At 41.6% G+C, this 26,999-nt stretch overlaps 1 protein-coding gene across 1 annotated transcript in view; it reads right to left on the bottom strand.

Annotated features, from left to right (window-relative positions):
• The window catches only part of LARP4B (La ribonucleoprotein 4B), a 55,432-nt gene extending 31,566 nt beyond the window's left edge, over positions 1-23,866 (bottom strand). The window contains exons 1-2 of the mRNA XM_063148140.1: positions 23,795-23,866; positions 5,714-5,848 (exon numbers count right to left, since the gene is read on the bottom strand). Coding sequence (XP_063004210.1) covers positions 5,714-5,794 — 81 coding nt within the window. The 5' untranslated portion in view covers positions 5,795-5,848; positions 23,795-23,866. The remainder of the gene's footprint in view (positions 1-5,713; positions 5,849-23,794) is intronic.
• Between the last annotated feature and the right edge of the window lie 3,133 nt (positions 23,867-26,999).

The raw sequence follows: 26,999 nt of genomic DNA on the forward strand, positions 1-26,999 counted from the left end.
ACTCCATACTTCAGAGAGCTTACAGAGTGTACAACTACAGCACCACCCTACTCTGTTACTTAAAAGATACTGAAAATCAGTAAGAGAGTAAGACAAGACAGACCCTTAAACTCTATTTCAAGTGTTCTTTCAGAAGAACACTTAACTCAGTGCTCTTTTTCCATTGCTTGTGCACCTTATGGTAACTAATATTCCACTAACTCTCACCATAAAAGATTGCTGAACTGATAAAAAATTACATCCCCTCTTCAGCAAGTCTGCTTTGAAATTGCAAAGTAAGATCAGAGGAAAACTACCCTCCCCCCGCCCCCTATCCGACCCAGGAAGACTCCAAGTGCCTGCAGCTACACTGTTCCTAAGGATAGGAAGTCTGATGCATCATTGCTGCCATCTGCTGCATTTTTTTCAATTCTCCCCTGGGACAAAGTTATTCAACATGCCTGGATCCAGACTGAAAACTATGCCAAGTCACTCCTCTCTTTAGCATTCCCTGGAACCGAGAACAGGCAAAGGGGGAGGGAGTTACTTATAATAGTTTTTTTGAAGAAATGCCATGAGCAAACAATTTAACTGTTTTTAATGTCAGCTTAAAGTCACAGTAATACTTAAAAACTTCACAACTATTCAGAAAACTCCCTTATCAGATAAACAAATAGAAAAATTTTTCCCTTTGTGATTTAGCCACTACTAACTCGTGCTTTCTAGAGAGGAGCTAAGTGTCTTTAAGAGACAGAGCAGGGCAAAGTCCACTTTTCCAGTGCCTTAACAACCACTTCTCCTACCAACTAATGGAAGAAAAGGGGTGAAGCAGTTCAGGCAAGTAGAAACTTATTCCAGTTTTCCCATACCCTTCTCATGTGTAAGAGCACATTTTGTACTTGTTCCTTTGTTTTTATCTTAGGGTTCCAGGGATAATTTCTATTTTAAAGCAGCTACAGTGCACATTCATTAAGTCAAATTTCTCAATACTATTTAGTGTGGGATTACAACTTTAAAGAAAAAAGGCAACATGAATTTAAGCAGAAAATGCCACTCCTGTTACACTACATCACTCGAGGCACCTTCTGGCTAAGCTTAACACTGCCACCAACTTGAAAAGCACTTAACAGAGTTCATGCTCTGCTACTTCAGAGCCCAACTCCTCTGGGGAGTAAATTTTGTTATTTTGTTTTGGTTTTTTTCCCTTTATTCATGCATATTTTAGCTCTGGTATATTGCTCATGTACTCAAAGCCTAAAAAGGTTTTCTGACTGCATGAAACAAAAGTGCTCTGAAGCAGCACTCTCATAACCTGAACAATTACTTTTTTTAATAGGTATTTTGTCCTATGTCCTGTACACACCTACACAGAAGGCAAGAAGTCAACATGCTTATTAACTAGAGTATACTTACCCTCTTTCATTTCTCAACATACTTATTCTTTGCCAAGTAGTAAGGGTTTATCCCAGGTATAGCCTTATAGGCCTACATTTAAGAACAATCTATATTCAAAGTTACAATAACACAAGCCAAAAGAGTCCTTACAACCTACCAAAATCTAACTTCCTTTAGTCTTTCTCTATAACAAAGTCATGCAACTGTAACAAGTTCTGAAGAAACAGTGATTATGCTGCACTCCCAGGCCACACCTGATGCCATGCCCATGACCAGGGAAGGGAACACAGAGGAGCAGCCTCACAGCAGATGTTGCAGTGGCACCACTGCAGGCCTCTGAAACAGCTGATCAAACTGCCTGACTTGCCTCCAACAGATCATGGTTAATGGACTGATAAGAGTTTAAGTACACATTCTACACTCTGAAATAATCAAACATGAGCATTAGAGGTCATCTACATGTATAAAACTATTCTTATGGCCTTATTCACTTTTCTTATGGCCTAAATCTAGAATACCATGACAGAAAGAGCAAACACCAACCAGTATTGGTTCTTCATGATGCTGATACTGTACACGTCCAGTTTAAAGTCTAATTCTCCCATTTCTTGTTTAAAGCTAGTCATGATCTCTTGAGTACCACCTACTCATTATACAAACTGCTTCTTAACATTAAATTGGCACATATTGCTGTTTTGTCCAATGATCTGAGGATTATCTGGTATACTGAATTTTCACTGAGCACATGGTCCTGTATTAAACCACTAAACTTGATTTCCCCAGTTCCTTTTCATTTTGAGGCTTATTCTTAAATGGGCTGCAAAAGGATTTTTGAACAACATAATCCAGCAGCAATAAGCCTGAGACATCCTCTCATATCCTTCCTAAGAAAAACATTTTTTAACATACTTAAAATTACAATTAAGTGCCATCTTTCAGGAAGCTCTAGATATTCCCCCCTGCTTTGAACAACAGTAGGATTGAACTTTTGTTTACCTATAAGTACCTATAAGGACTGACAAAAATCAGTGTACCACACAGATTTGAACTGCCATTAACAGAAACCCACAGCAGCACCTGGTAATTATTCAGCTAGGGAAAGAATGGGTGATGCTAATATTGCAAACAGATGGCAAGTTTAAATGGCCCCACTGTAATATCCTGCACTGGAACACATATTTGCAGAACTTGGTTACAGGAATCCCTTTTAAAGATATTTTCAAATTTCCAGATCAGGTCTTCAATTTGACTCATCAAGGAAAGAAAATTCTTTGGACCTTGGAAAGTGCTCTGAGAGGCCACACATTCAAATGTTAGAATGGCAGAGGAAGAGTTTAGGCTCAATAAGTAAGGAAAAAGACTTGTGCATGTTTTTAGCACTAAAAGTCAGTTAAATCTTAATTTGGCAGAGACAGGACATACAAACTACCTCCACCATGGGATTTGCACCTTGGCCTCTTCCCCCAGAGTAACCTAATTTCTAGCAGCAAAGAGTTACTATTGAAATGGAAGCACAGAAGTGAGTTAAAATGGAGTGAGCTGCCTCTTAAAAGCTGACTCTCCTGGGTCCAGCCTAACAAGGGCTCTCTCAGAAAGAGTAATTGTCAAATCAGGATACAGTCTACTGGCAGATGTCACCTGAAGTGACAAAGCCCACCTCTAGGTTAAAGAAGTTGAAAAAATAGCACATTTAACTACCAAAGCTAAGAAAACCATCAAAGTTAAGAATCTGCTAGTATCCTCTAAGCTGTGGACCTCCAGTGTGTAAGTCTAAGCTACTATTGACAAGAAATCCATGAAGATCCTCAAAATGCCAATTTCCTTCAAACAACTTGTGCACAAAATTCTACTGTTAAATATCACTAGAATCAGCCAAACTGATTGGTTGTGTTGGAAATGAACCAACTAGACTAGAACCATACAACATTGTGATTGACCTAGATATTGCTTTAAATAGCATCATTTCATAGCTACTTCAATGCAGAAGAAAAGATTGTCTCACTCACTCTGAGGTTAAGACTTTGATACATGTTAGTGAAAAAGTGACCTGTGTATCTTTAACCAGCAACCCTGAAAAGTGACTTCTGAAGGATTCCTTCAAAATATCAAAATCTTCATTTTAATTTAGTCACTATTGATTACCTATTCAACAGTACTCACAGTAGAATGTCTTCAATTCTGTTCCTGCCAAATAACAGAATGACCAAGCTCATAATTAGAAAAATTTAGTTATTGTTCAAAGAGAAAACAAAAAGTACTTGTTATATAACCACTTCTGATGAAGAACTAGCCTAATACCTATTTTTACAGGATCTACAGAAGTGTATCAAGATTTCCCATTGAATTAACTTTCTTCCTGAACAAAAGCATTTGGACAAGGTCTATCAAGATATCCCATTGGAACAGCACAGCCAAAACAGCTGGGAACATAATTCAGCACATCTCTTACAAGTCTATTAAAAACAGACTCCCAGAAAGCTCACTAGGTGCCAGGGCAGCATGGCCCCATATCAAATGCACACTGAAATAATGATCAGCACAAACATGCACCTACATCTTTTTGCAGTCTAGCACTCTGATCTCAAAATAATTAAAACACAGGAAACAGCAGGTCTTTTCACCTGATCCAAAGTATGCACTTGCTAAAGGCAACAGAGCCAGGACTCCAGAAGTTTTTTCTCCTTCCTATCACATTTATGGAAAGATGGAAGCGTTTTAATGATCTTAGCTTGCTAACTCTTTCCTGCACTCTGTGGAAGTTTTTCTCCAATTATAATCTTGTTCACAGAACTTGCAAGTGAAGTCCTGAAGCGCTGACAAAAATCAACTCGTGTAAGCATGGCATTACAGAAGGGACCATTTTGAAAGCACCACTGTTAACAAAATATATTGGTAATTATGCTCATACCAGAATGACCCTCTGATGTTGTGCATATAAGAGTATCATATCAGTATAACTTAAAACCTAATAAGCTACAGGTCTCATCTTTTTCAGATAAAATATTCAGCCAAAGAAAAGCTTTAATCACAATAGAACAAGTTATCTGAAATGTACCATTATAGCATTCCAAGACACCTAAACTGACATCAGCTTTCTCTTCTCATGAAAGGAACAGTAAGGTCTCCTGAAATATAAATAAATGGTTATGCTCTTTTTCTCCAAATAAGTAGGGAAGAACAGGAATTAAGATTTAAATACATTTGTTTTAAATAAAAACTCTAGTATGTCAAAGAACCAGCACCCATATGAAGACAATAAATTGCCTTTAATGCTAATGCACCAACAGCTTCTAGCTCTTCAAGAAAATCTTCAAGCCACTCTTACTCAAGTTTATTTGTACTAATACTCTGGGTACAGAAAAACAAACAAACACCAAAAAAAACCAAAAAACCCCCAGCACATCTCAAAAGTTCAACTTCCGGAAGTATGGCAGAAAATCAGGTTGAATGTTTTCCTCTACTGTCAAACAAGTAAAAATTCACATCTAAGAAATGTAAAACAGAGAACTCAGGAAAAAAAAGGGGGAAGAGGAACAAACAAAAAGTGCACCAGCTTTCTCAGAAAAGCAAAGCATAAGTTTTTCAGAACGCTCCCTAGTGCTTGCTCCAAGCTAAGCTGGAAGCAGGAAGTATCTGCTCCTTAGCATGGCACAAGTGAAACTCCTGGCAGAACATACAATGAAACCAAACCCTTTAAGATGTCCCAAGAGGAAACATTCCTCCCAATATACAGTTAACACAGTACAAAGTAAAAACTTTGAACGTATCAGAATAAAAATCAAGTCTTCAATCTTCTTGAAGACATATGCAGCATTTACTACAAGATATATGCACAAGCATCCCATACAGCCACTGACTGGATCCTGCACAGCAACAGCAGCACGTGCCACTTGGCACAACTGACTGAGCAAAATTCCTGTTACAGGCTGCCAACTCCTGCTTGTGTGGCTTTGTGCTTTTTTTAATTACAAGTACACACAAAGTGCATTCCCTGCATTGTCCTCACATGGCAAAGTGTGACCAAGAACTTAATTCAAGATTAGTGATACAATTGCTGCATAGCCTAAAAACCCCTGTACCCTAAATGACTGCTAACTGTCCTATCCTGCAGTTTATGTAAATCCCCCCCCAAAGGGCTGAAGCCAAGCAAAGTTGAGTTTCTGGTCAGTATGGAGAATTAACCACCTCCAACAGCTCTGTTCTGGCTGTTTAATGTTTCAATGCTTTCTGTCAGCCAACTGTCTTCTAAAATGTTCTGACCTACAATTTTGATTAAGACATGATGAAAACACAATGTTTCCTACAGCACACCAGGGGAACATGCAATTATAATACTTACTAGATGAGAACCGTCCTTAACTTCTTGTACTTGCTGCACCTGCGGTTCAGCCACAACTTTAGTGTCCTGATCAGAAGTCATGAGCTGTCTGCTTTTTGGCTGCTCAGAGAGAACTTTACTGGTCACCTTTGTAAGCTGCAGAAATAAGAAGACAAAAGATTCTGTAAGTGGTTGTTGAAATTTTTGAGAACCACAGCCACTCCAGACACGCCACCCTGACTCAGAGCAAAGGCCCAAAGAACTTCCACACAATTCAGCTGGGATTATGCATCCAGAGAAAACATAAAATGAGGATAAAGCCACCTTGCAGACACACTCAGCTCCCAGTCACTGGCTGCTTTGGGATTACAGATCAACACTTGCCACAGCATTGGGCAGGGAAATTCCACTGGGAAAGTTTCTCTTGATTCTCACCTGACTTATTCAGAGTGCATTTCAAACCATGACTTCTTCACACCACCTGCAGACTCCACTCACTAAGAAGCATTTAGTCACAAACCAACCCTTCTTCCATAACTACTTTTATGGTCATTTTATCTTTGCAAGATTTAAGAAGCATGTTACAACAGTTCTGCTAGACTAGTAATGCTCAACCAGTTCTTCTGCTCCATCATCCCAAAATCTTATTTTATTTGATTAAACAGGTAAAAATCTCAGTAGAGTTGAAAGTTTGACAGTGACATTGCTTTGAAATTTGATGCTATTATTTAATGCTGTTATTTTTAAAAGTCGTCAAACAAACAATAAAAGCTAATTTAAAGCATGAAATCTCAAAGTAAATATTGAGGTGTGAAAATCAGGCTTTTTTATTTTTTCTTTTCTAAAAAGATGTAAAATGTTTTTTTAGTTTTTTATTCACAGGAAATTCTAGTACTGGATCTGTAAGAATGCATGAGAAAGATTTATTGTCTTCAAGCATGTTTGGTGACACCAAACACACAATCTCCCTAAAATGAAAATGTAAAGATTTGTAGCATGTAAGTTATGTTCCATTCTTTAGGGACCTAAGCCCCTTTTAGGCTACCTTGACTCCAAGGCTAGAGTTAAGAAGATTTTCAGTCTAGAGCATTTATGGCTTTCCATGAGTCTCCTTTACACTGTATTTTGAAATGGACAAAAGCAAATATCAAATGCAAATGACAGAATATATTCCAACATTTTCAAAGAAAATTACTATGTTCAGCTATAAACTGATTTGAGCACCTGTATTACAGGATTATGCAAAAGGTATTTTGTACATATAGCTGAGGAAACAAAATACACTGACATCCCCAAGAAGATGAACATTTCAGCTTACATGAACAGTCGCTTATTACCTCACGCTACTGATGTGAAGTTAGCACAAAAAGTATGTTTTCAAAAGAAACACAAGTCACTGTTATATTCTCAGAAGTTTCTTTTCTTAACACTATGTCTCTCACCCTGGAATAGAAACTACTTTAGGAAGAACTGGCACAGACAAAAAACCACATTAAAATGGAACTAAAAAATTACACTATCCCTCACATTATTACACATAAATACACTCACAGGTTATGTAACAAAGCCTGGAAATCATTCAGGATGTTCATATTTTATAAAATAACCCAAAACCATCCTCAGGATGAAAGCAAACTTTTCAAAAGCAGTATTAAATAGCCAGACTCTGTGTTGCTCAAAGCCATGCATGGGAAGAGGTAGACACTTTGTCACTGCATGAAGTGTCCAAGCCTCTTGGACAACACTTCTGTTTCTGTTCATGTTTTTTAAAGAAATTTTGTTTAGCCTTCCCAAATTTTGGATTAATTTTTCTTTCTAAAAAGAACCCAAGACTCCTTAGTCATTTCACATTCACTGTATGTAACCTCCACTGCTGATCATACTACCCTCAGGCATAGCTTTAGTCCAGAGTCATAAGCTAAAGGCTACTTTAGAGAAAGACAAGCATGTTTCACTCAGCAATGGTGGTATCTACTCAGCATTTTGATCCCCATATCCACATTAAGGTAGCTCTCTACATCCTTCTGTCACCTATTTATCTCATATATTCCCATTCCCTTCTAGGATCAGCCTGTCCAGAGCCATGCTGCAGTCTCTTTCATCCTCTGGTACATATGTTAACACCAGAACTTTCTAAGTTTATGGATAAAGGAAGGGAAACAGCTGCAGTTATATGAATCTGTCAAACAAAAAGTAAAGTTCCACTACATATATGTCCTTTAAAGCATTTGCTGACTGGCCATCAAGCACAAAATACCCAGCTAAATCATTAATTGCAGCTGAGGATAGACAGGTTGTCAGCTAACCTGACATCACACCACTGCAGTGTGCACACTGCAACTCCAAATTCCTTGGGTAAGCCACCAGCAATTAGAGCAGCATATCACCCTCCTGCTTTTCAGAAGTCCCTTAGATGAGATTATGCAAGATGCTTATCCCAGGCCAAGTCTAGATTGAAGCCATAGGTAACTTTGCTTACTCAGACTAATAATCATATTCTCATTAGACACACGGATTTGTTGTGATACACACCATCCTAATACCACTCACCTTGTAAACAAATTCTTTTAAGTAATTACAATGCCAAACCCATATATTTAAGTTGAATTTTGATCTCTAAGTATCAAAATGGCACTCCAAACAACAGCAATAAATTAATTTGTTTGAAGAGGATAAAACCTGCTTTCCAAATCCCGTGATTTTAACAATGATCAGCCTTTGCCTTTCTGCAAATGAGCAAGCCATACAGAAAGCTCCCAAACACAGAAGGAGGGAGCTTCTGTTGCAATTTTTCTTCACTTAATACATCCCACTGCTACAAGTCTGCAGGATGTCAAGTGCTCAGCTGCAAAATCCCAGTGGTTGTGAGATACTTCAAAATGACTCCACATGCAGGGCTGTTCTGCAAAGTTAATGCCACCTTTCCTACTGCAGAGCTGCCAATTTTGGACTCCTAGAGAACAAAACCCACATGGCAGCAGACTCCCATGACTACCATGGCAGAGAATACAAGGGCTGTAGAAAAAGGCAGTGATACTTCAGGAAAGAGAAAACCAATAAAAACCATGGAATGTTAAAAGCTCTCCATATGATATGTTTTAGCATGTTTTTCATTAGTATTGATATATCTCTTCATATAAAAGCTTATTTATACAAACCACAATCAATAACTGGCAATTCTAGAAACCACAGGTACATATTCACCGTTTGAAACAGTTTATCAGCTGGATTAGTGACAAGTTAAATGGAGCATTTTAATGCAGCAATAAAAATTATCATCCAGCTGAAGAGTTACCTTGTCCATGACTTTAAAAGATAGGGTTTACCAGTCAGCAGTTCAATGTATCTTTGCATAAATAAATGTTGCAGTAATAAGCAGGAGACATTCAAGAGAAAAATGCAAGTTGGAAACCCTTTTGGGATAGAGATAGCAGTACCTACAGCAGAACACTGAGCTATCACAATCAAATGACAATTTTTTCACCACAGAATCACAGAGCAGTTTTTTTAGTTGAAAGGGGCCTTTTGAAGGTCATTTAGTCCAACTCCTCTGCAAGAAGCAGGGACATCTTCAACTAGATCAGATTGCTCAGAGTCCCGTCCAACCTGACCTTGAATGCTTCCAGGCATGGTGCATCCACCACCTCTCTGGGCAAGCTAGGCCAGTGTTTCACTGATTTAGAAGCACCCATTAATTTCAATTTCTGCAAATGCATATTGTAAACCATTATATCCTTCTGGCTTGACATCTGGCCATCGTGGAGTAATAAGTCAGGTTCAGCAACTTGAGAATAACTCTGTTCTTGACTCTACTACAGACATTTAAGTACTTATGTCTACAACTATCTATCCCAAGAGAAACTGCCTAGATTGTATTGAGACTTATCAAAAGTAGTCCAAATTTGGTTTGTAAATAGCCAAGACAGTGAAGTTTAAAATACAGGAAAAACATTTTTCTTTAGAAACAGCACAATATTCAACCATGTTTGCTTTCCCCAAAACTGTAATACACTGCTCCATCTGCAAAACTAGTAATTGCAACAGCAAGGGCAAGAGTGCTTTATTAGTCCTTTTCTCATTAGTCACCCTTCACTTGTTCAGATCTGTCCCTGGGGACACCTGGTGAGTGGTTAACCTGAGGAGTTACAAGAATATTTTCAGGAGGGATTGAGACCATCTGGTCAAGCAACATGGGTATTTCAGCCTCCTGGTTTCACTCTGCAACATCCACAACCACCTTCACAAATACAAAGATAAGGGGTTTGTTTGGGGAGGAGAGCTTGATTTTTAATTTTTTTTTTTTGTCTGAGGTTTTTGTGAGGTTTTTTGGGCACTTGTAGCATTTTGGTTTTTTTAAAGCTGACACCATGGTTCTTCTCTGTCAAGCCATCTAGTTATAAGAATTCCATAATTTCAGAAGATACAAACCAGCAATGGCCCACAGAATGACAGCACAGATAAGTGCACACAACCACATGATGACTCTTGCCTGGGTGCCAAGCCAAGCAGAGCTGGGACTGCTCTCATCCAGAAGCCACACGTGTGTGTCAGTGTGGTGCCAACACCCAGCCAACCTTTACACTGCATTTAGTGCAGGTTTGGGTATCTCAGTATGAGCAGAGTTAATGTGCAACTGTCTGAAGGTATTTATAAACACTCTGCATCCCCATGCACCACAACCTTGCAAATAGTTTGGAAAAGCCATCTATCTCCCTGATTGTTACACAGCAAACAAAACCCCTACTGCCCTTGCTGACCTCCCTGGAGTGTAGCCCCCAATCCTCCTGCTTTCACTGTAGACGTCTCTAATTTTCTCATTCATATTCAAAGTGTGCTTTTCTGCACTCTGTTTCACTGTCTAGAGTTACTATAGTCTGAGTAGCAGCATGTGTTCCCTCAATCAAATCAGTCACATAGATCTGTTATTTAAAAACATGCAAAACCCCAAACAATGCTCTAGGGCCGAGATCTTGCCTGCCAACTTTCAGCCCAGGGTAATCAGCCCTTAAAAAGAGATTTACAAATGCAAGTGCTGACAACTAACTTTCACCCTGCAAACAGCAACAGCATAAAGCAAAAAAAGCTCACTAGAATAAAAGAACTTTTCACTGCTCTTCCAGCAAGTACAAACAAAAATAGATTTGAGTTTAGCTTTGTGCAGAATTCTTCCTAGCAAACATTTTAGAAACTTTAAACACAGATTAAGCTTTCACAAGGCTAATACAGAAATACACTTCAGTAACATGAGAAAGCTTAAAATGTTTTCCAAACAGAGGTGCATTGCTTAACCTGAGCCTCATAACAAACTTCCAGCTGCAAGCCAGAAATCCTCTTTCTGCAGTCAGAGAGAACATTCTTTCTCACCATGTACCACACACTTTTGTACCCATGAGGATCAGGACACCACAGCAGAGGTAATCAGAGCTACCACTGACCTCAGCTCTGAAAAGTCTTAGCACCTGCTGAAGACATCACATAGACATTTATATGAGAAATAATAGATGCCTTTCCCAAAAATATGCTACAATTTTAATACGTTAGCTCCTCTTTAAATGAAGTTTAACTTTTCTTTATTAGTTTCACCAGCTTTGTGAATAGCCAAAGCAAATGTAATATATCAAGAGTTAATCATGTTCTCAGTCCCAGTGCCAACCCAGATACAGGATATTTGGTTAAGCTTATACAGCATCACCAAGAAAAACTGGAAAAACCCTAATCCTGAAGGGCTGAGAGTTTCCCTCTTAGTGTCATAAGCACTGATACAAACTTGCAATTTTCATCAGGTGGTTGTCTGAGGATACTTTCAAAAAAACATCTCAGCTGTGAGAGCTGACCCATCATCCTGCTGCATGGGGCACATGCTGCCATTCTGCAGATGAGTAACATCATCCAGGCTGCGTCATGTCCACAGAGAAACTTGTGACAGAACTCAGGGGTTTCCATATTTCCCTTCAAAGCAGGAAATCAGTTTCTTTACAGAGCAGATGTGACAAGCAATCCAGCTTTCAAAGGATGGCATTATTTAGAATAAAATATACTGTGAAGAAGTTCCATCACCACAGCAGTAATATAGCTGTGAATAAGAAATCTAACAGCACCAAAAGCATATCTGTTTGTGGCCATCTCTGCAATCATCACTGTGCCTACATCAGTTGTAAAATCTCTATTACACAACAGCAATTAAAAAGCTGACACGACATAAATATTTAGTCACAGCATGTGTCTACAGAAGTCTTGAATGCACTACTACTAAAAATCATCACAAGGTCCTCAATTTGTTTAACTGCTGATTAGCTCAACAGTTGGGGAAAAAGTTGAAAATTCACCTCTGGAGCTTAGTGTTTAGAGCCAGTGATCTATGCAAGTCTGTCAGATGAAGGTTTCAAAACACACAAGCACCCAGTGTATGTGCCAGCATGGTGGCTGCAAAGTTAGATTTCAAAAAACCCAAGAAAAGTACCATTGGATTTGTTTCAGTTTTCCTTCCTGCCAAGAAATTACTTATGCCCCAGCACTCTCCAGAATAATGCAACTTCTGGGTTCCTGAAGAGGAACATGGACCTAAGCACTGGGGGCAAACCTGCAACAGAACACTTGGAAAACTCAAGGCACTTCAAAATGCACAAGGCAACAGCAACAACTGCAGTGTCAGAAGAACAATTAAACCTTAATGCTGTACCTTTTCAACATCCTTCAAAAGAAAACACAAATCATTTAGAGCTGCTGCTGCACCTACTTCACAACTTTGTTTTTTTCAAATCCCTTCTGTTGTTTATAAGGCTGACAGCCTCCAAAATTATTCTGCAATTCTATTAATTATCCCTTAAAATGTAGTCTCTCATTTTAAAAAGGCTGCAATGGTAAATCTTGCTGTTTAAAAGGAACACTGCATTTTTTAATTTAAAGATCTATAAAGCATTTCTGTGTGAGGCTTCCCAAGCAATTCACAACTCTCATCATTTACTGAACATTCCCACTCACACAGAAACCTGGGCTATGAAGAGACATCAGAACTGATTACTCTGCAAGTCTGGAAATCCAGATCATTACAGTAATTAGCTGTCCAAAAGATGCCAAGCAGCAAGTTACTAAACAAAGGTGATAAAATACCAGAGAAACCTGATACTGGTGAATGATGAGGACTCTGTACAGAGCCATACGAAAAACTCTTCCAGTGAAGAGCAAGAAAAATGGGAAGAGGGTAAAGTTACAGTCTTACTCAGCACCTCAAACAAGATGATGTCAACAGTGCACAGAAGATAACAGGATGACCTCCACCAATAAAAAATTATAATTTTTGTATATATTTTTTGTATCTAGCCTTTTATGTACTGCATTTAAAATACATGTGTGTAATGAAAATGAAATAATTTCACTACACTCAATGGTCTCTCACAGAATTTCTGCAGCCCTCCTGCACACCAAGAAACTACACATGCAGTTATTATCTGATGTGCACTCAAACATCACTCCAGAGATGGACCAAGAAGCCTGTGGCTCACATCCTCCTCAGTAATGCAATAAACCAGATGTTTAATGGTATATAACCTAACAAAAATCTTACCATTTAAGAACACTAGTAGTGCCTACCAAGCAGGAATAAGCCACTAGGAAGAAATTTTTATGCCTTATAAGAATGTCATGTGCCTTGAAGACAAGAGTGATTGTGTCATGGGCAGTTTTCAGTTTGCTTATGGCTTGTTCTCAGTTTTCAAGTCTGAAGCAGCACTCTCCTGACTGCAGGCTGAAGCACATTACATTAAGAAACTCAACTCATTAATTAGCAGGAGTTGCTTCATGTTGCACATCCATCACAAAGCCACAAGCTTGTTTTCCTCACTCTAAGTGGACTAACAGCACACACCCTGCAGGTTATTCATAAAGATATATATTTAATTTCTATTATAACTATCGTGCCAGATAAGATATTTATCAGATTATGATTTCAAAAGTACCACACTTAATTAAAATTCATCTCTCAACTCTCAGATTTGTACATTTTCTAAGAAACCCCTCAAATGGCAAAGTTAAATTGTTAGCAGGTCAACCAAATAATAAGAATTCAGAAAAGTGGAATGCTAACTTAATATAAATTAATTATGATCATAGTTCTCCACAACCTGTTCTCTCTTGATAAGCTGAATGTAGAATTACACATTCTACATTCATTACCAAGGCCTACAAAGAGCAGAAAACATCTCACATTGAATAAAAATGTCTTTTAACTTTCTCAGGAAACAGATCAGGAATTTGTTACTCAAGCAGATTAGGTAAGTACCTTGAAGTATAATGATTTTTCACTAAAATGCTCCATCACTTGCCATCCCTTACATTTGTAAGCATTTGACTTCCTGCCTGACTCCCAGCCCTGGTGCAACTTTTTACTTTTCCAGGACAGAAAACATCACCAGAATTTGAATAAATCTGAACACCCCCTTCTGTAGTTAAACAGAACTACAAAGTAGGTGCCTGCACACACACTTCACTTCTGTGGCCACCAAAGCAGCAGCAGAGCACAGAGGACTCAAGCTGAATGCCTGGTGGCATCAACCCTTCTGTCCTGCTCCAGGAAACCAGAGGAGCAAAGAGCAGAACTCCAGTTCTCAGTGGAACTCAACAGCTGACATCCACATCACTCTGCTGCTGCTGTTACAAAGCATCACCAATAAAAAAAAACCCCAAAACAACCCAAAACCAAAAAAGGAAAGTAAAGGCTACAGTAACATATCTGCAGGACCTTCACAACAGAAACCCCGGCAGCTGAACATTGTCTGTACTGAATTAAAGAGTGAAAGGACAGGCCAGTGCAAGTCACTGCCTCTCCTGCACTGAAATAATCAGAACACTCATTAAGCCTAAATACAGGGCAAGCAATGCTTTAAAGGAGCTACTGAATGACAAGCTTAGAGTGGGACCCCACACTCTGCACAGCACTTCCTATCTGCCTCTGCTTCCAAGCTACATTTGGAATACAAGTCTAACCACAGAGGCAAACTAATTCTTCATATAATCTTCTAAACCCAGCCAGCCTAAATAATGACTAAGTAAATAAACCCCCTTATATTTATGCCTAACATGGGTTAAGAGAAACTGCAGGATGTGATGGAAGCTCCTTCCTTCAGCAGGACTTTTTTTCTTTAATTAATATATTTTAATAATCTCATCAGAGCATAGGCATCATATATTACACTAATGCACTATTCACATTGACTTTTTGTAACATTCCCATCCACCTACAAGGCAACACCTATGCTTGCTGTGTCCAGTCCAGTAGGATTCTCACCTGCAAACACAACAGCTGAAGCAATACAAAGAAAAGTCTTGGTATTTTTACTAATATGCGTAAATTTAACAGCTAAAAATGTTTACTTTCTACAGAAATATTAATTCTAGATCTTTTAGGGTGGTCTTTGATAGGCTAATTGGATTTTCTCTGAAAGCCAAAGCTTTTCAATAACTTCAGAGGTCTTTATGCCAACCAATTAGCTGGGAGACTGTTCCAGGCTCTTAATGTAATACCAATATTTAATATCAAATACTGCTCACTGATCCAGAAATTGTCATTTCAGGCAAATGTTAAATGATGGGGGAAAAAAGTGACAGAAAGCACCACAAAAGTATGTTTCTAAATTTAAGCACCATCAAATACAGAACCTCACCTAAAGCAACCACCATCCATGTTGCTTGCTTTCACTAATATGACAGGAGTCAAAAACTGCACAACACTTCTATACACACAGAAAGCATAAGAGCAATTGATTAGAACAAATAAATTGAATTGGTGAGAAAATTCAAGCTTGCCCTGGAGTAGACAGAGCAGGAGCAAATACCTGTTAGCACTAATGACTGGGTTTCCCAAAAACTTGCTCATTCCTGTACTATTTTTAAATAGTCATTTACAGAACACTACATGGTAGCTTAAACTTTTGAACTCTTAAAATAGGCCTGTATTGCTCCTTCCCATAGCCAACCAAGACTTCATGAGGAGATTAACAAGGCTATCAGAAAATAGATCTACAATCTATTTCATTCAAACTATTCTCTAATTTGACAGATATCTTATCTCCAGCAGGTGAGTTTACTCTGGCACTCTGGACACCAAGTCTGTCTCATCCTACCATACCTTCTCAGAATTCATGCACATATGAGGAATTATTATGCAAAGATAATATCTTGCATAATAATGTATTTTCTTTGTTTTCCTTCCTTCTCCACATAACTGGCCTGCTCTCCCTTAACCAATGAGGTGAGGGTGTTTTTTTTGGTGTTTGCTTTTCTCTAAAGTAGCTATTGAAGGGAAGTGTAAGATTAATTTTCCTATTCCCATGCTGAAAGAAGCAACAATTAAGCATGCCAAGAACTCACACAGAGAAGTCAAGTTCAGGAGACTGTTGCACTTTCACTGTGAGAAACAGTTTCAGTCTAAGACAAACTGACTCCTGACTTTGAGTGAAAACTAAAAAGATTCTGAACTTTGTTGGATAACATACTCGCCAGCACCTCAGCACGTCAGGCTCACTGTGAGTGGACCTGTCATTTCATAAAGTCTGTTTGTTTAACAAAACAACTGCCAGTTCTAAATTATTTTACTAGTTGCTTCAAGTTTTTAAAGCTGAGAGGCAACAACTGATGGTCTTTTCCCAGTTCTTCAAAGAAACACTAAATCTTCAAATGCTGTAACACATGCTGAGCTTCCAGGAGGTTTAGCACTTGCTTAGAGGGAACAAGTTACATGTTGTGCATGAAGAGGGTGAGTTTGGCAATGCTGGGAACAACGAACTTCCTTGTTTCAATTACTGAATGTTCCTCCTCACGATTTACCAATACCAGCTCTAAGTTTTCCGCATTCTTCGCTACACTGCTGGCCAGAGAGTGGCTGGAGCACTCACAGCCTGCCTGTGACTCCAGGCAGGACACTTGGCACAGGTGAAGGAAACAACTAACCCAGCTTTGCTGGGCAGGATTTTATGAACAACATCTTCCTCAGAAAAATTCCAAAGTTGGCAGAAGCAGATGCAGCATTTTATGATGAAAGACAAGACTAAAAACACCACTTGAAGCTATAGGGTTAATATTTAGTGCAGTTCCAAGGGTGAGGCTAGAAGGCTGACCTTCTTTAACAGACCTTAATAGTCTTATCTTAGAATATTGCTATTACTTGGATTCCACGTTTCAAGCCTCCAATCAGTGTTGCACTTAAGCAAGAGGAGGTCAAAAGCTGCATATGGAATTTCCAGGACTCTTAATATTTTTAGTACTTTGAATTATTATTTAAGACATACACAGCTTCAAAGCCAATTTGCCAAGTTCTTTATCATGGCATTCTGGGACCATACAATAAACTCCTAACTCAGGGAAGCAGAAATCTAACACCACAGATCTCAAATTCAAATGCACACAGAACCAGAATTCTGGAAAAAATTTGATGCAAACCAAAGGGACAACCTTACAATCCTCCTGGAATATATCTTCCCTCACAACAGGCCTGAGAAAACTAGGAGAGAAGAGGATCTATACCTACAGAAAGACCAAGTGAGAGGTATATTTAACCACATATGATGTTGATAATGCCAGTGATAAGCAAAAAGGTACAGTGACAATTTTTGTCCCAACACCAATGCACACAGCAATCACTGACAATGCAAAGACTATTTCAATAAACAGCCTGGGATTAACTCCCCTCAATCTCTGGGGTTTCGTTTTGGTTTATTTTTCTGATGACTTGAAAAGCAGTCATTGACCTAGAATGTTAGTTTAAGTTTTGAAACATCTTAAGGACCAAATCTAAACTGAAATTTAACTACTTACAGAAGAAGCATGATTGAATTTTAAGGTTGTGTAAAAGAAAAGGAAACTAATGCTTTTTGCCAATGATTATTTCATTAACCTCTTCACCAAAAATAGAATTTAACTCCAATAATCCAGTCATTTTAGCATTACTTCCTCTTTTAAAAAAGGCTACTATCCTCCACTGCAAGCTTCACCGAAACCAGAAGCAGCTCTTGCTAGTTTTAAATCACTGTATGAAAGACTATTGGGTGCACATTTGTTCACAGTTAGAGTACCCCACCTTCCTAGAGTATCACTGTAATCAAAACTACTGGTAATTCAGGTTTTGACTCACAGTTAAAGGACGGACTGCCAATATTTTAGCTTGGATTTAATGACAATAATTTTTCCTTGCAAGTCAAAATAACTGGGCACAGACCCTTCTAAAAAAATTTCACTTATTCCTTGAATCCAGTTAGAATACACAGTGTTAACTAAGAAAATTATAATCATAAAATATAGACTATAAACTAAGCTGTAACATATGTTCACTAAAAAGAGTCCCTTCCCTTCTTAATAGCATAATTTTTTTGACATTTATTATGAAGAATTGGACAAGAAGCTTTAATTTTGAGGGACACAAAGCCAAGATCCTGGAGAGATGCCAATGTAGACAATGATATTCTGACCAAATTGTTTGCCTTGCTGCTTTAAACAGCAACATGGTGACCATTTTCTGTCCCTATCTGTTGGGCAGCAACAACATTGAATGGGAATGAAACTCTGAGATAAGACTGCAAATTCTGCACACACAGGTAGCTCAGCACTTACAGTAACCATGCCCCAGTACATTCTTCACTTCTGCTCTACTTTTAATTCCTAGAACAAAAACCAGAAACCAGGAAGATACATCAAACATTTGAGCATAAACCTCAGCACTGGGGTATGGAAAAGCAAGCTACTTTGGACATTGGCCTGTTGATTCATCAGTTCCTTGTTTGAACAACAGTCAGAGTCAGACTCTGTTGTGGGGCAACCTGTGACAGCATCACAACCTGTGAAAATACGGATATGGATACCAACAGTGACCGAAAACAAAACCATAAAGCTGCCAAGAGACATCACTGTAAAGCTTTCAAACCTTTCATTAAGTTCCTGCTGAATGAGATTTATGATTTTTTTTCTCAACATAGTTACTATTTAACTAATATTTTGTTTCTTGGGTTTCCCTGTTGGATCACTGGCATCCTGTGACTATAAAATACTTTACTTAAAACAGACTGCAGAACATTAGATGGGCTGAGAAACACTGATAAACACTTTTAACAGAGTAACAGAAATCTATAGTGTTTTAAGTAAGTTTGCAATTCCACTAACAAGACAGATGGAAATCTGCCTTATGAATAGTACCAATAAAGTATTCACCATTGTTGCTCACTTCCAGAAGGCAGGAGGGAAGGGCCAATAAGAGAGAATTAACCCATACAAAAGGAAAATATTGTTTAGATACTTGCTCAAAAAGCCACAAGAAATCTAAAAGCCAAATAAGGTGATACAGTATTTAGCCTTCCAAAAAGCCCAGCATAAGCTTTAGATAAAATAACTGTATGTTCTTCACACTGAAAACTCAGTGCATTCCTGAACATACCCCATGTGAAATTGTGATAGCATCTGAAGGTGCAATTTCCGAAGTCTGTGTTGCCAGTGTTTCCTGTTTTCAATAATGAAAGTGATACTGGCATTTTAGAAAAGAATCCCTAACAGATAAAGCAATTGTGTCCAATTCATCACAGGCTACCACAGCAGACAGATGTCTGTACATTTCTATAGGCATCTATATTTCTATCTGTATGTGCAACAGTCCAGAACTCAAAGCTGGGTATAGCTGCCACTACCTTAGAGACACCTACACTGAACTTGATATATCTGAACTCTACAGGGCCACAGAGGCAATCCAGAATAAACCTTTACTGTAGGATATGCTCTCTGGAACACCAGCTCCTTACATGCCAACAGCCTTATGAGAATAACAACAGAGCTGCTGGAAGTGCAGAGGTGGCAATCCATTCAGCTTATGAACAACTGATTCCTTTTGTATTACATCATTCAACTACCCATTAAGGAGCTGGACTGACAGGATCCAGAACATGCATAGCCCAGCCCTCCCTGGTAAACGAGAGCGTTGGAAAAGATTAAGACTCAAAGAAATTGGTGATTCATCAGGGTGTCAAAGCAGCGCTTCCCCAATTCCCAGCAATGTTCTAGGCCAAGCAGCTAGCCACATATTAGTAACCTCTGTCAGACTTCCAATTTTGGAGTTAATTGCTGTTCCTGAAACACATACCCAGACACAAAATACCTGCAGCAGCACACATCACAGAATGAACACTGCCATGGCTATCCTAAGCACACATTTATGCTGTATTACAGTCACACCTAATTTGAGCACTCCAAAGTGCCTTTGTTGTCTGTGGGTATTGCTCCTAGCACCTGCTTCTGAATGGGGGGCACCCTCCCTTAGCAAGGGGATGGAACAGCTACACACACAGATGTCACAGACCAGTGATTTCATAAATCCTTGCCTCCATCACATCACCAAAATTTAAGTACCACCAGCTGGGAAGCAATTAACAGAAACTGTTTCTATCTTGTAATACTTTTATGGAACTTAAGAAGATGAATGGGTGGAACAGAAATTGACTTCTGGTCTGTTTCTAACAAGTGCCTCAAACTTGTTGGTTGTAGACACATTTTTATCATTAGACAGTCAAAGTCATTATATGCTTAAAGAGAAAAGAAACAGGTTGTTCAAATAGCAATGGGGCTTTTTCAATTATCTGGTATTTACGGCACAAAAAGGTTTTTTGACCAGGTGAAATATCACTCAGTTTTATATTCAGTGAAGTTGCTTTAGAATGCTATTTTTGTGTTTAACTATTATGACACACTAGCTTGCCTTGAGTTTAGCACAGAGGAGTTAATGCACAGGAAAAGAAAACAGAGCTTTCCCAAAGCATCAGCTTGAAAATGCAAATACAGTTAGAACTGGTGCCTTTGACAAAGCACATTATCAGCTATGGGGAAGGGGTTGTGTGTGTGTCTTCTCTTTTTTAAGGGATTACAAACTTTGAAATAGTGCTAGTTTTAAGTTTTACATCACTTTCCCCATCCTAATTCAATTAGTGGCTTCTGTGGTGAAATCCACCTGTCTAGATCTTGCATATGGACTAAAATCAGAGTACTAATTTCAGCACGTGCATGCCTTGTTTTCAGAGCAACATTGCTCAAACACCTCTCCAGGGCCTTTACTACAAGAGTAGCTTTTATTGTCATCTTCTACACAGCTCTCCACACATAGCTCATTGCCTATTTCAAAACTGCAGGGAGAGGGTTAATTTTCTTCCTTACAACGTCCTGTTTTGTAACATCCTGTCCTTCCTACTCATACCTGTGTGCCCATTCTAAATGCAAATGCACAAGACTTCCAATACACCTGGTGGCTGAGTATCACTGATTACATGCAGGAAAAAAAATGTAGCCTGACATTATTTTCTACAGCTTTGTCTAAGACTTAGACAGACCTGTTGTCCAAAAATGTCATTTTGCTAGCAAATGCTTAGAGGAACAGAGAACTTTGCAAACCACATTTATTACGCCTTATGGCGCATAAGTTTTGCACACGTGTGCGTACATGAACACACACACAAATCAGACTCCCAAAGCTTAATAATCTCCAGACTCCAGAATACATTTCTTTTCTTGCTTCATCTCTTTCTGCCAGCAACAGCCCTCCTGACACTGCATTTGTGAGCTCCCTCCACAGCCACCTTTGCACCTCCAAGGCAAGAGCGTTCTTCTTCAGGATCGATAAGGCTGCGGCCTTTGCAAAACCCGCTCCTTGCAGCACAGGCACGAGAAAAGTCAAGTCAATGCTTTACATTCTCATTTGTGTGCCTTACCTGTTAATTTACGAGAATGTGAATGCCTGGTGAATATATATAGACACCATGGAATTAAACATTAATAGCGCTGAAGGTCCTAAAAGCCACCTAGTTTGAAAAAAATCAAACTGATGGAATACATCTACACCTAATTACTTTGTTTTTTGTAACTCCTTTTTTGCTACCTTTAAGCTGTCACTTTGGATTTGTCATGCACTATGGCCACAAACATGCCTTTTCCGTGTCTAGCATGTGCATTCTGTGAGGTAATGTAATAAATATTTAACAAAGAGTTTATATTACCATGCCAATTAAGCTCTCAACTGATTTAAAGCCAAAGCCGCTGCGAGATACGAGACTTAATAAGGGACACAGCAACAGAACATGTAGATGAGACAAACCTGCCTCTATTGACTTTGCATTTCAGCAAATAAACCAAGGATTTAACTTCACTCTAACAGAAATAAAGCACCACCATCACAAACTGCCTACATGGTATCTGCACCATGTCTCAAAGAAACAAAAACCCCCAAGCTCTCATAACTGCCTCCAGATCCAGATCTTCTGTTTTGCTCTGTAATGAAACATTTAAGATACAGCCCCATATCTAAGCACTATAGACAATAAATACATATCAGCCATTTGTACTTTCTCTGTGTATATTGGCACTACAGCCAGCCATAAAAAGCAACCAAGGCAGCACATGCTTGTGTGTGCTTACACCTTTAGTCCTTCACAGTGTTTGTGTATAAATGGGTAAAAAACACCTGGAAAAAATGACAAGGTAAACACTTCAATGTAACCCAGAACATTGTGTGCGCTTAAGGACCTGATTACATGCAATTGTTTATTAAGGAACATCCAAGAGATCAAATGCTTTCAATTTGCTGCTTGTAAATTCAATGTTTGTAATTCATTTAGGAAAACTTTTACCTCCATTTGAATAAAGATTATTTTCCCCCAAAATGTGAGACCAATTAAACATAGAAGTAATTGTGGCTTCTGTATAGAGAATACCCACACGAATGACAACACATCTAGAAGCATAAAATTTTCTGTAGACATTATACATAAAATATAGACTGCTTTTTGTATGTGTATTATCAGGCCTCAGCCTAGTTTTGACCTCCCTTTCACTTCCCACAAAAGAAATTAAAAATATAAAAATATCAATGTTGTTCTAATAGCTAGAGTGAGTAAGCTGATTAGCTTTATATCTTGAGAACTGACTTGAAGAAATGCTTACAAATCAGCAGGGAGAAGTGAAAGTTCAACTGATAAAAAGTTACCAGACCAGAATCAAAACCCAAGAGTTGTGAAATACCAGCAAGTTGAAAAAAACATACAACACGCTTTGACCTTTGAGAATTTATCCAATCTGTAAAAAACAGCTAAGTCTGACACGAAACTTCAACCACAAGACAGACCTTCCAACAGCAATCCTTGAGGCAGTACTAGAGAAAGATTCCTTCCCCAATTTTCCTAAGGATTCAGAGGCCAACAAAACTAGGCCAGAGACAAGAGGCAGAATCGGAAGCCAGAATTCCCATGGTTTTACCCCAAGAGTGACTCAAGTTTAAACAGTGGTTTTGAAACCAGCTCTCTCTCTCTCTGTGGCCACAGGCAAGTCTTAACCACTTTGCCTCAATTCGCTTACCTGCAGAATAAAAATAATTATACTTATCTGCCACACAGGAATCTCACACAACAAACACTGTTTGCCAAGTGCACATCTGTTTAAACTGCGGACAAAGCTACGTAGTAATCTCGAGCACCTGGACAAACTGAAACCGAGAGTGAAAACAACTCCGAAGGCCCAACAACAACGAAATCAAGGGGCAGCGCAGGGCCCGAGCGCTCCCGCCGGCAATTCACCTGCTCGGGGCACGGCTGCCGCGGAGAGTCAGCGCCGTGCCCGGAGCCCCGGGCCAGGGCCCGGCACCGCCCGCTGCTCCGGAGGGTCCCGGCCGCCCATCCGGCCCGGCTGCAGGCGGGGCCCCCCGGCGCTCGCCCCGCTCCCGCTCGGCCCGCGGCACACGCGGCTCTCCCGCAAGGCCCCGGCGGCGCGGGGGCAAAGCTCACCCGCTGTGCCCGGGGCGGCGAGGCCGCAGTGCGGGAGCGGCCCCGGCGGCTCGCCCGCCCTACCCCCGCCGGCACCGCGGCCCCGAGCCGGGATCCTCCTCCTCCTCCCTCCCGTCTCTCCCCCGGGAACCGCCTCGGGTGGGAAGATGGCGGCTCCGGCCGCCTCCCCGGTGCGAGGGGGCGACGGAGCGGGGGGTGTCGCTCCCCCTTCGGCCCCGCCATCCCCCCGCACCGGGAGACGCGGCTGCGGAACGGCCCCGGCGGGCGCCGCCGCCCGGAGGGCGCGGGCCGGGCGGCCCCTCGCACTCACCTGTCACCAACAGCCGCCGCCGCCCTCGGGCCGGGGCTCGGCGCGGGGGACGCGGGCGGGCACGGGGGCGGGGGGGGCTCCGCCGGCGCGGGGCCTTTCGCTCCTGTCGGGTTCCCGCGGGCGCCGGGGCCTCTCGCCGCGCCGCCGCCGCCGCCGGGGCCTCGCCGCCGGATGCCGTGAGGAGGAGAGCGGAGCGCGAGGCGGGGCCGAGGGGGCGCGGGCGGCGGCAGCGCCGGGGGCGGGCGGGGCGGGGGGGGCGCGGGGGGGCGGCGGCGGCTCCGGGCCCGAAACGTCTCCGAGCCGAGACTCAACCACCCGCTCGCATGAGAGACCCGCTTCCGGCTCCCGGCGGAAGTCCCGCCCCCGCCGGCGGAAGGGATTGGCCGGCGCCGCTCGGCCGGGCGCCGCCGCGCGCGGATTGGCGGAGCGGCGAAGGGGGGAGGGGGCCCCGGCGCGCGCGCGGCGTGTGACGCGCGGAGCGGCGCGTGAGGCGCCTGACGTCACCCGCCGCGGAGGGGCGCGCGGGGGCGGGGCCGGCGCCGCCCGCCCTCCCGCTCCCTCCGCCGGAGGCGTTTTGTCCCTTCGCAGGCGCCGTAGCCCGGCCGGGAAGTGGCGGGAAAAGAGCCGGGAAAGGGAAGGGAAGGGGGAAGGGAAGGGAAGGGAAGGGAAGGGAAGGGAAGGGAAGGGAAGGGAAGGGAAGGGAAGGGAAGGGAAGGGAAGGGAAGGGAAGGGAAGGGAAGGGAAGGGAAGGGAAGGGAAGGGAAGGGGAAGGGGAAGGAACGGGAGGGCGAAGGGAGGGGAGGGAGGGAATGGAAGGGAGGGAAGGGCAGGAAGGGCGGGTCACGGGTGATGTCGCGGAAGCGGCGCCTCCTGTCCCGCTGTCTCCGCCTGTGTCTCGGGCAGTGTCCAGCCGGCCCCGGGCCGTGTCTCAGGCCCGAGGGACGGAGCGGGCCGGGGCAGCGCCCGAGGCCGCGGGGCCTCAGCGAGGGCTGCGGGTGTGGAGCACGCCCAGGTCCGTGCTGCGGTGACACCGGGCACGTTGTCGCCTTCTGGAGCCCTGCCATGGCAGCACGGGAGGGGCCAGAGCCTGTCCAGAGTTACCGCAGAGTGTCCCAGCTCCTGCTGTAGCTGCTCCTGTGTCAGTGAGCAGCTGTGGCTCAAAGGGAAGTGATAAATAGGAGAATTTTAGGAGAAGAGTATTTAATGACAGAGCCTTGTGTTTCACGTGGGTTGTGAAAGCCTGGAGAGTCTTGTCTCATAGAATCGCAGAATGGTTTGGCTTGGAAGGCACCTCAAAGGTCATCGAGTTCCAGCCCCTGCCATGGGCAGGGCCACCTTCCCCTGGTCCGGATTGCTCCGAACCCCATTCAGCCTGGCCCGATGGAGCATCCACAGCTCCCCTAGGAAATGTGTTCCAGCGTGTGAAAAACGCCAATCACTTCTTTTTAAAGTTTAATAGTAATAAAATGGTTATAAGAAGAGTAATGCAATTAGAGTAATAATAATTTGGACAATTTGAATCAGGACAATATGAGACAATAGAGACAAAGAGTTACGGATGTCCGGGTACCTTTTCCTGGGCCGCAAAAGCCCGAGAAAGGACACAAGTTAACAGAGGATTAACCCTTAAAAGCAACAGCCTGTTGCATATTCATGCACCTCATACATGATGCATAAATTCCATTCAAATACAGGATTCTGTCTGGTCATCGTCAACTTCTTCCTCTGAATCCTGACAGCACCTTTGAGGGGGGAAGAAGTTTGTTTCTTCTGATAAGAGAGCAATAAATTCTCTTTCTCTGAAAGATTCAGGTGTCCTGTGGCTGGTATCTCACTGCGAGTCCTTTCCTTAAAAAAAGTAACCTACACAGCATTGTTTCTGTTTTAACATTTTTTTATAATCCAGAACTATATTTAACACACTACTTAAGAGAATTAATACAGCATAGCTTTCTAACACAACACATATAATGTTCATTTTAATATTTGCAAAAAGCCAATCATTAAACACGCATTTTTCACACAGTGCCTCACCAGCCTCCCATTAGTCATTGCATGGAGGAAGAGGAGGCAGAGGAAGCAAAGGGCTGAGGAACAATCCTGGGAAGACAAGGGCTGCAGCAGGATTGTTTTGTAAAGCAGGATCCACACATTGCTTCCCTCCAACAGCGAGTTCCAGTCCCCACAGGATGGCTGCTCTCTGCCACTGCCAAGGCTTGACAAGCAGAGACACTGCTGGGAAGTACAAATGCATTTTGGTTTTAGTGCTTGCTTCCTCCTGGGCTGGAGAGTGCCAGGCTGGATTGCACATTGTGCATGGGAAGAAAATGGAATGCAGACAGAGGCAGGCACAGGGCATTCTGGTTGGATCATGAGGGACTTTTGCTGGTCTCTGTAGGACTTTCCCAACTTCTCAGCCTCAAGATCTCTCACTCTTCCCAAGCTGGGGAATAGAGTAAATCTTCAGTTATATAAAACTGCTGTGAGCCCCACAAGATTCAAGACTTCTTTTGCTTGATGAAGGAACAAACAAGTCTTGTCAAACAGTCCTAGTTATTTAGTCCAGATCATCATCTATTTTTAACTGCAGTTAATTAGGCAAAAGGAAAACCTGGGGTTTCCTCTTGAGATTTAGGTGGGGAAAAAAATGTCTAGAAAGGATCTTCCAGGGCTGCTCCCAGTCCTCTGTCTTCTACTACATCACCTTACAAACATTGTCAATAGTTATCTGTACCATGCATTGCTGCCTATCTGCATCTCAGAAATTAATCCAGATAGGATAATCCAGTTTTTAATCCTTACTGATAAGATTCGTATGCCTGGCTTCCAGGTATCTGCCAGAAATTCCCATAGAGACAATACAGCAATTAGAAGACCTATTTTAAGGACAGCCAACAGCCTTTTGGTTTTTGTGATAGTTTTAATGTTCTTGATGTCAGTGTATTGCTAAAAATCCCTTGTTAGTAGGGGCAATAAAGAACATCCCAGTGCAAGGAATGAACTCAGCCCCCCTGGACACAGAGCTTTGCTGTTCACTGAGGGAAGTGCATCTCAGTGCTCACTCTTGGGCAAACAAGGGGATGTTTTCCATAGTCAGTTGGTTCACTTTTGCAGAGTTGTCATGAGAAAAAGCCCTGAGCAGAGAGAGATGGACAGGAAGGAGCTTGATTAGGAAAAGGAATAAGCCAGCTCTGAGAGTGGGTGT

The sequence above is a fragment of the Melospiza melodia genome, chromosome 1, assembly GCF_035770615.1.
Source record: "Melospiza melodia melodia isolate bMelMel2 chromosome 1, bMelMel2.pri, whole genome shotgun sequence".
NCBI classification, from domain to species: Eukaryota; Metazoa; Chordata; class Aves; order Passeriformes; family Passerellidae; genus Melospiza; species Melospiza melodia.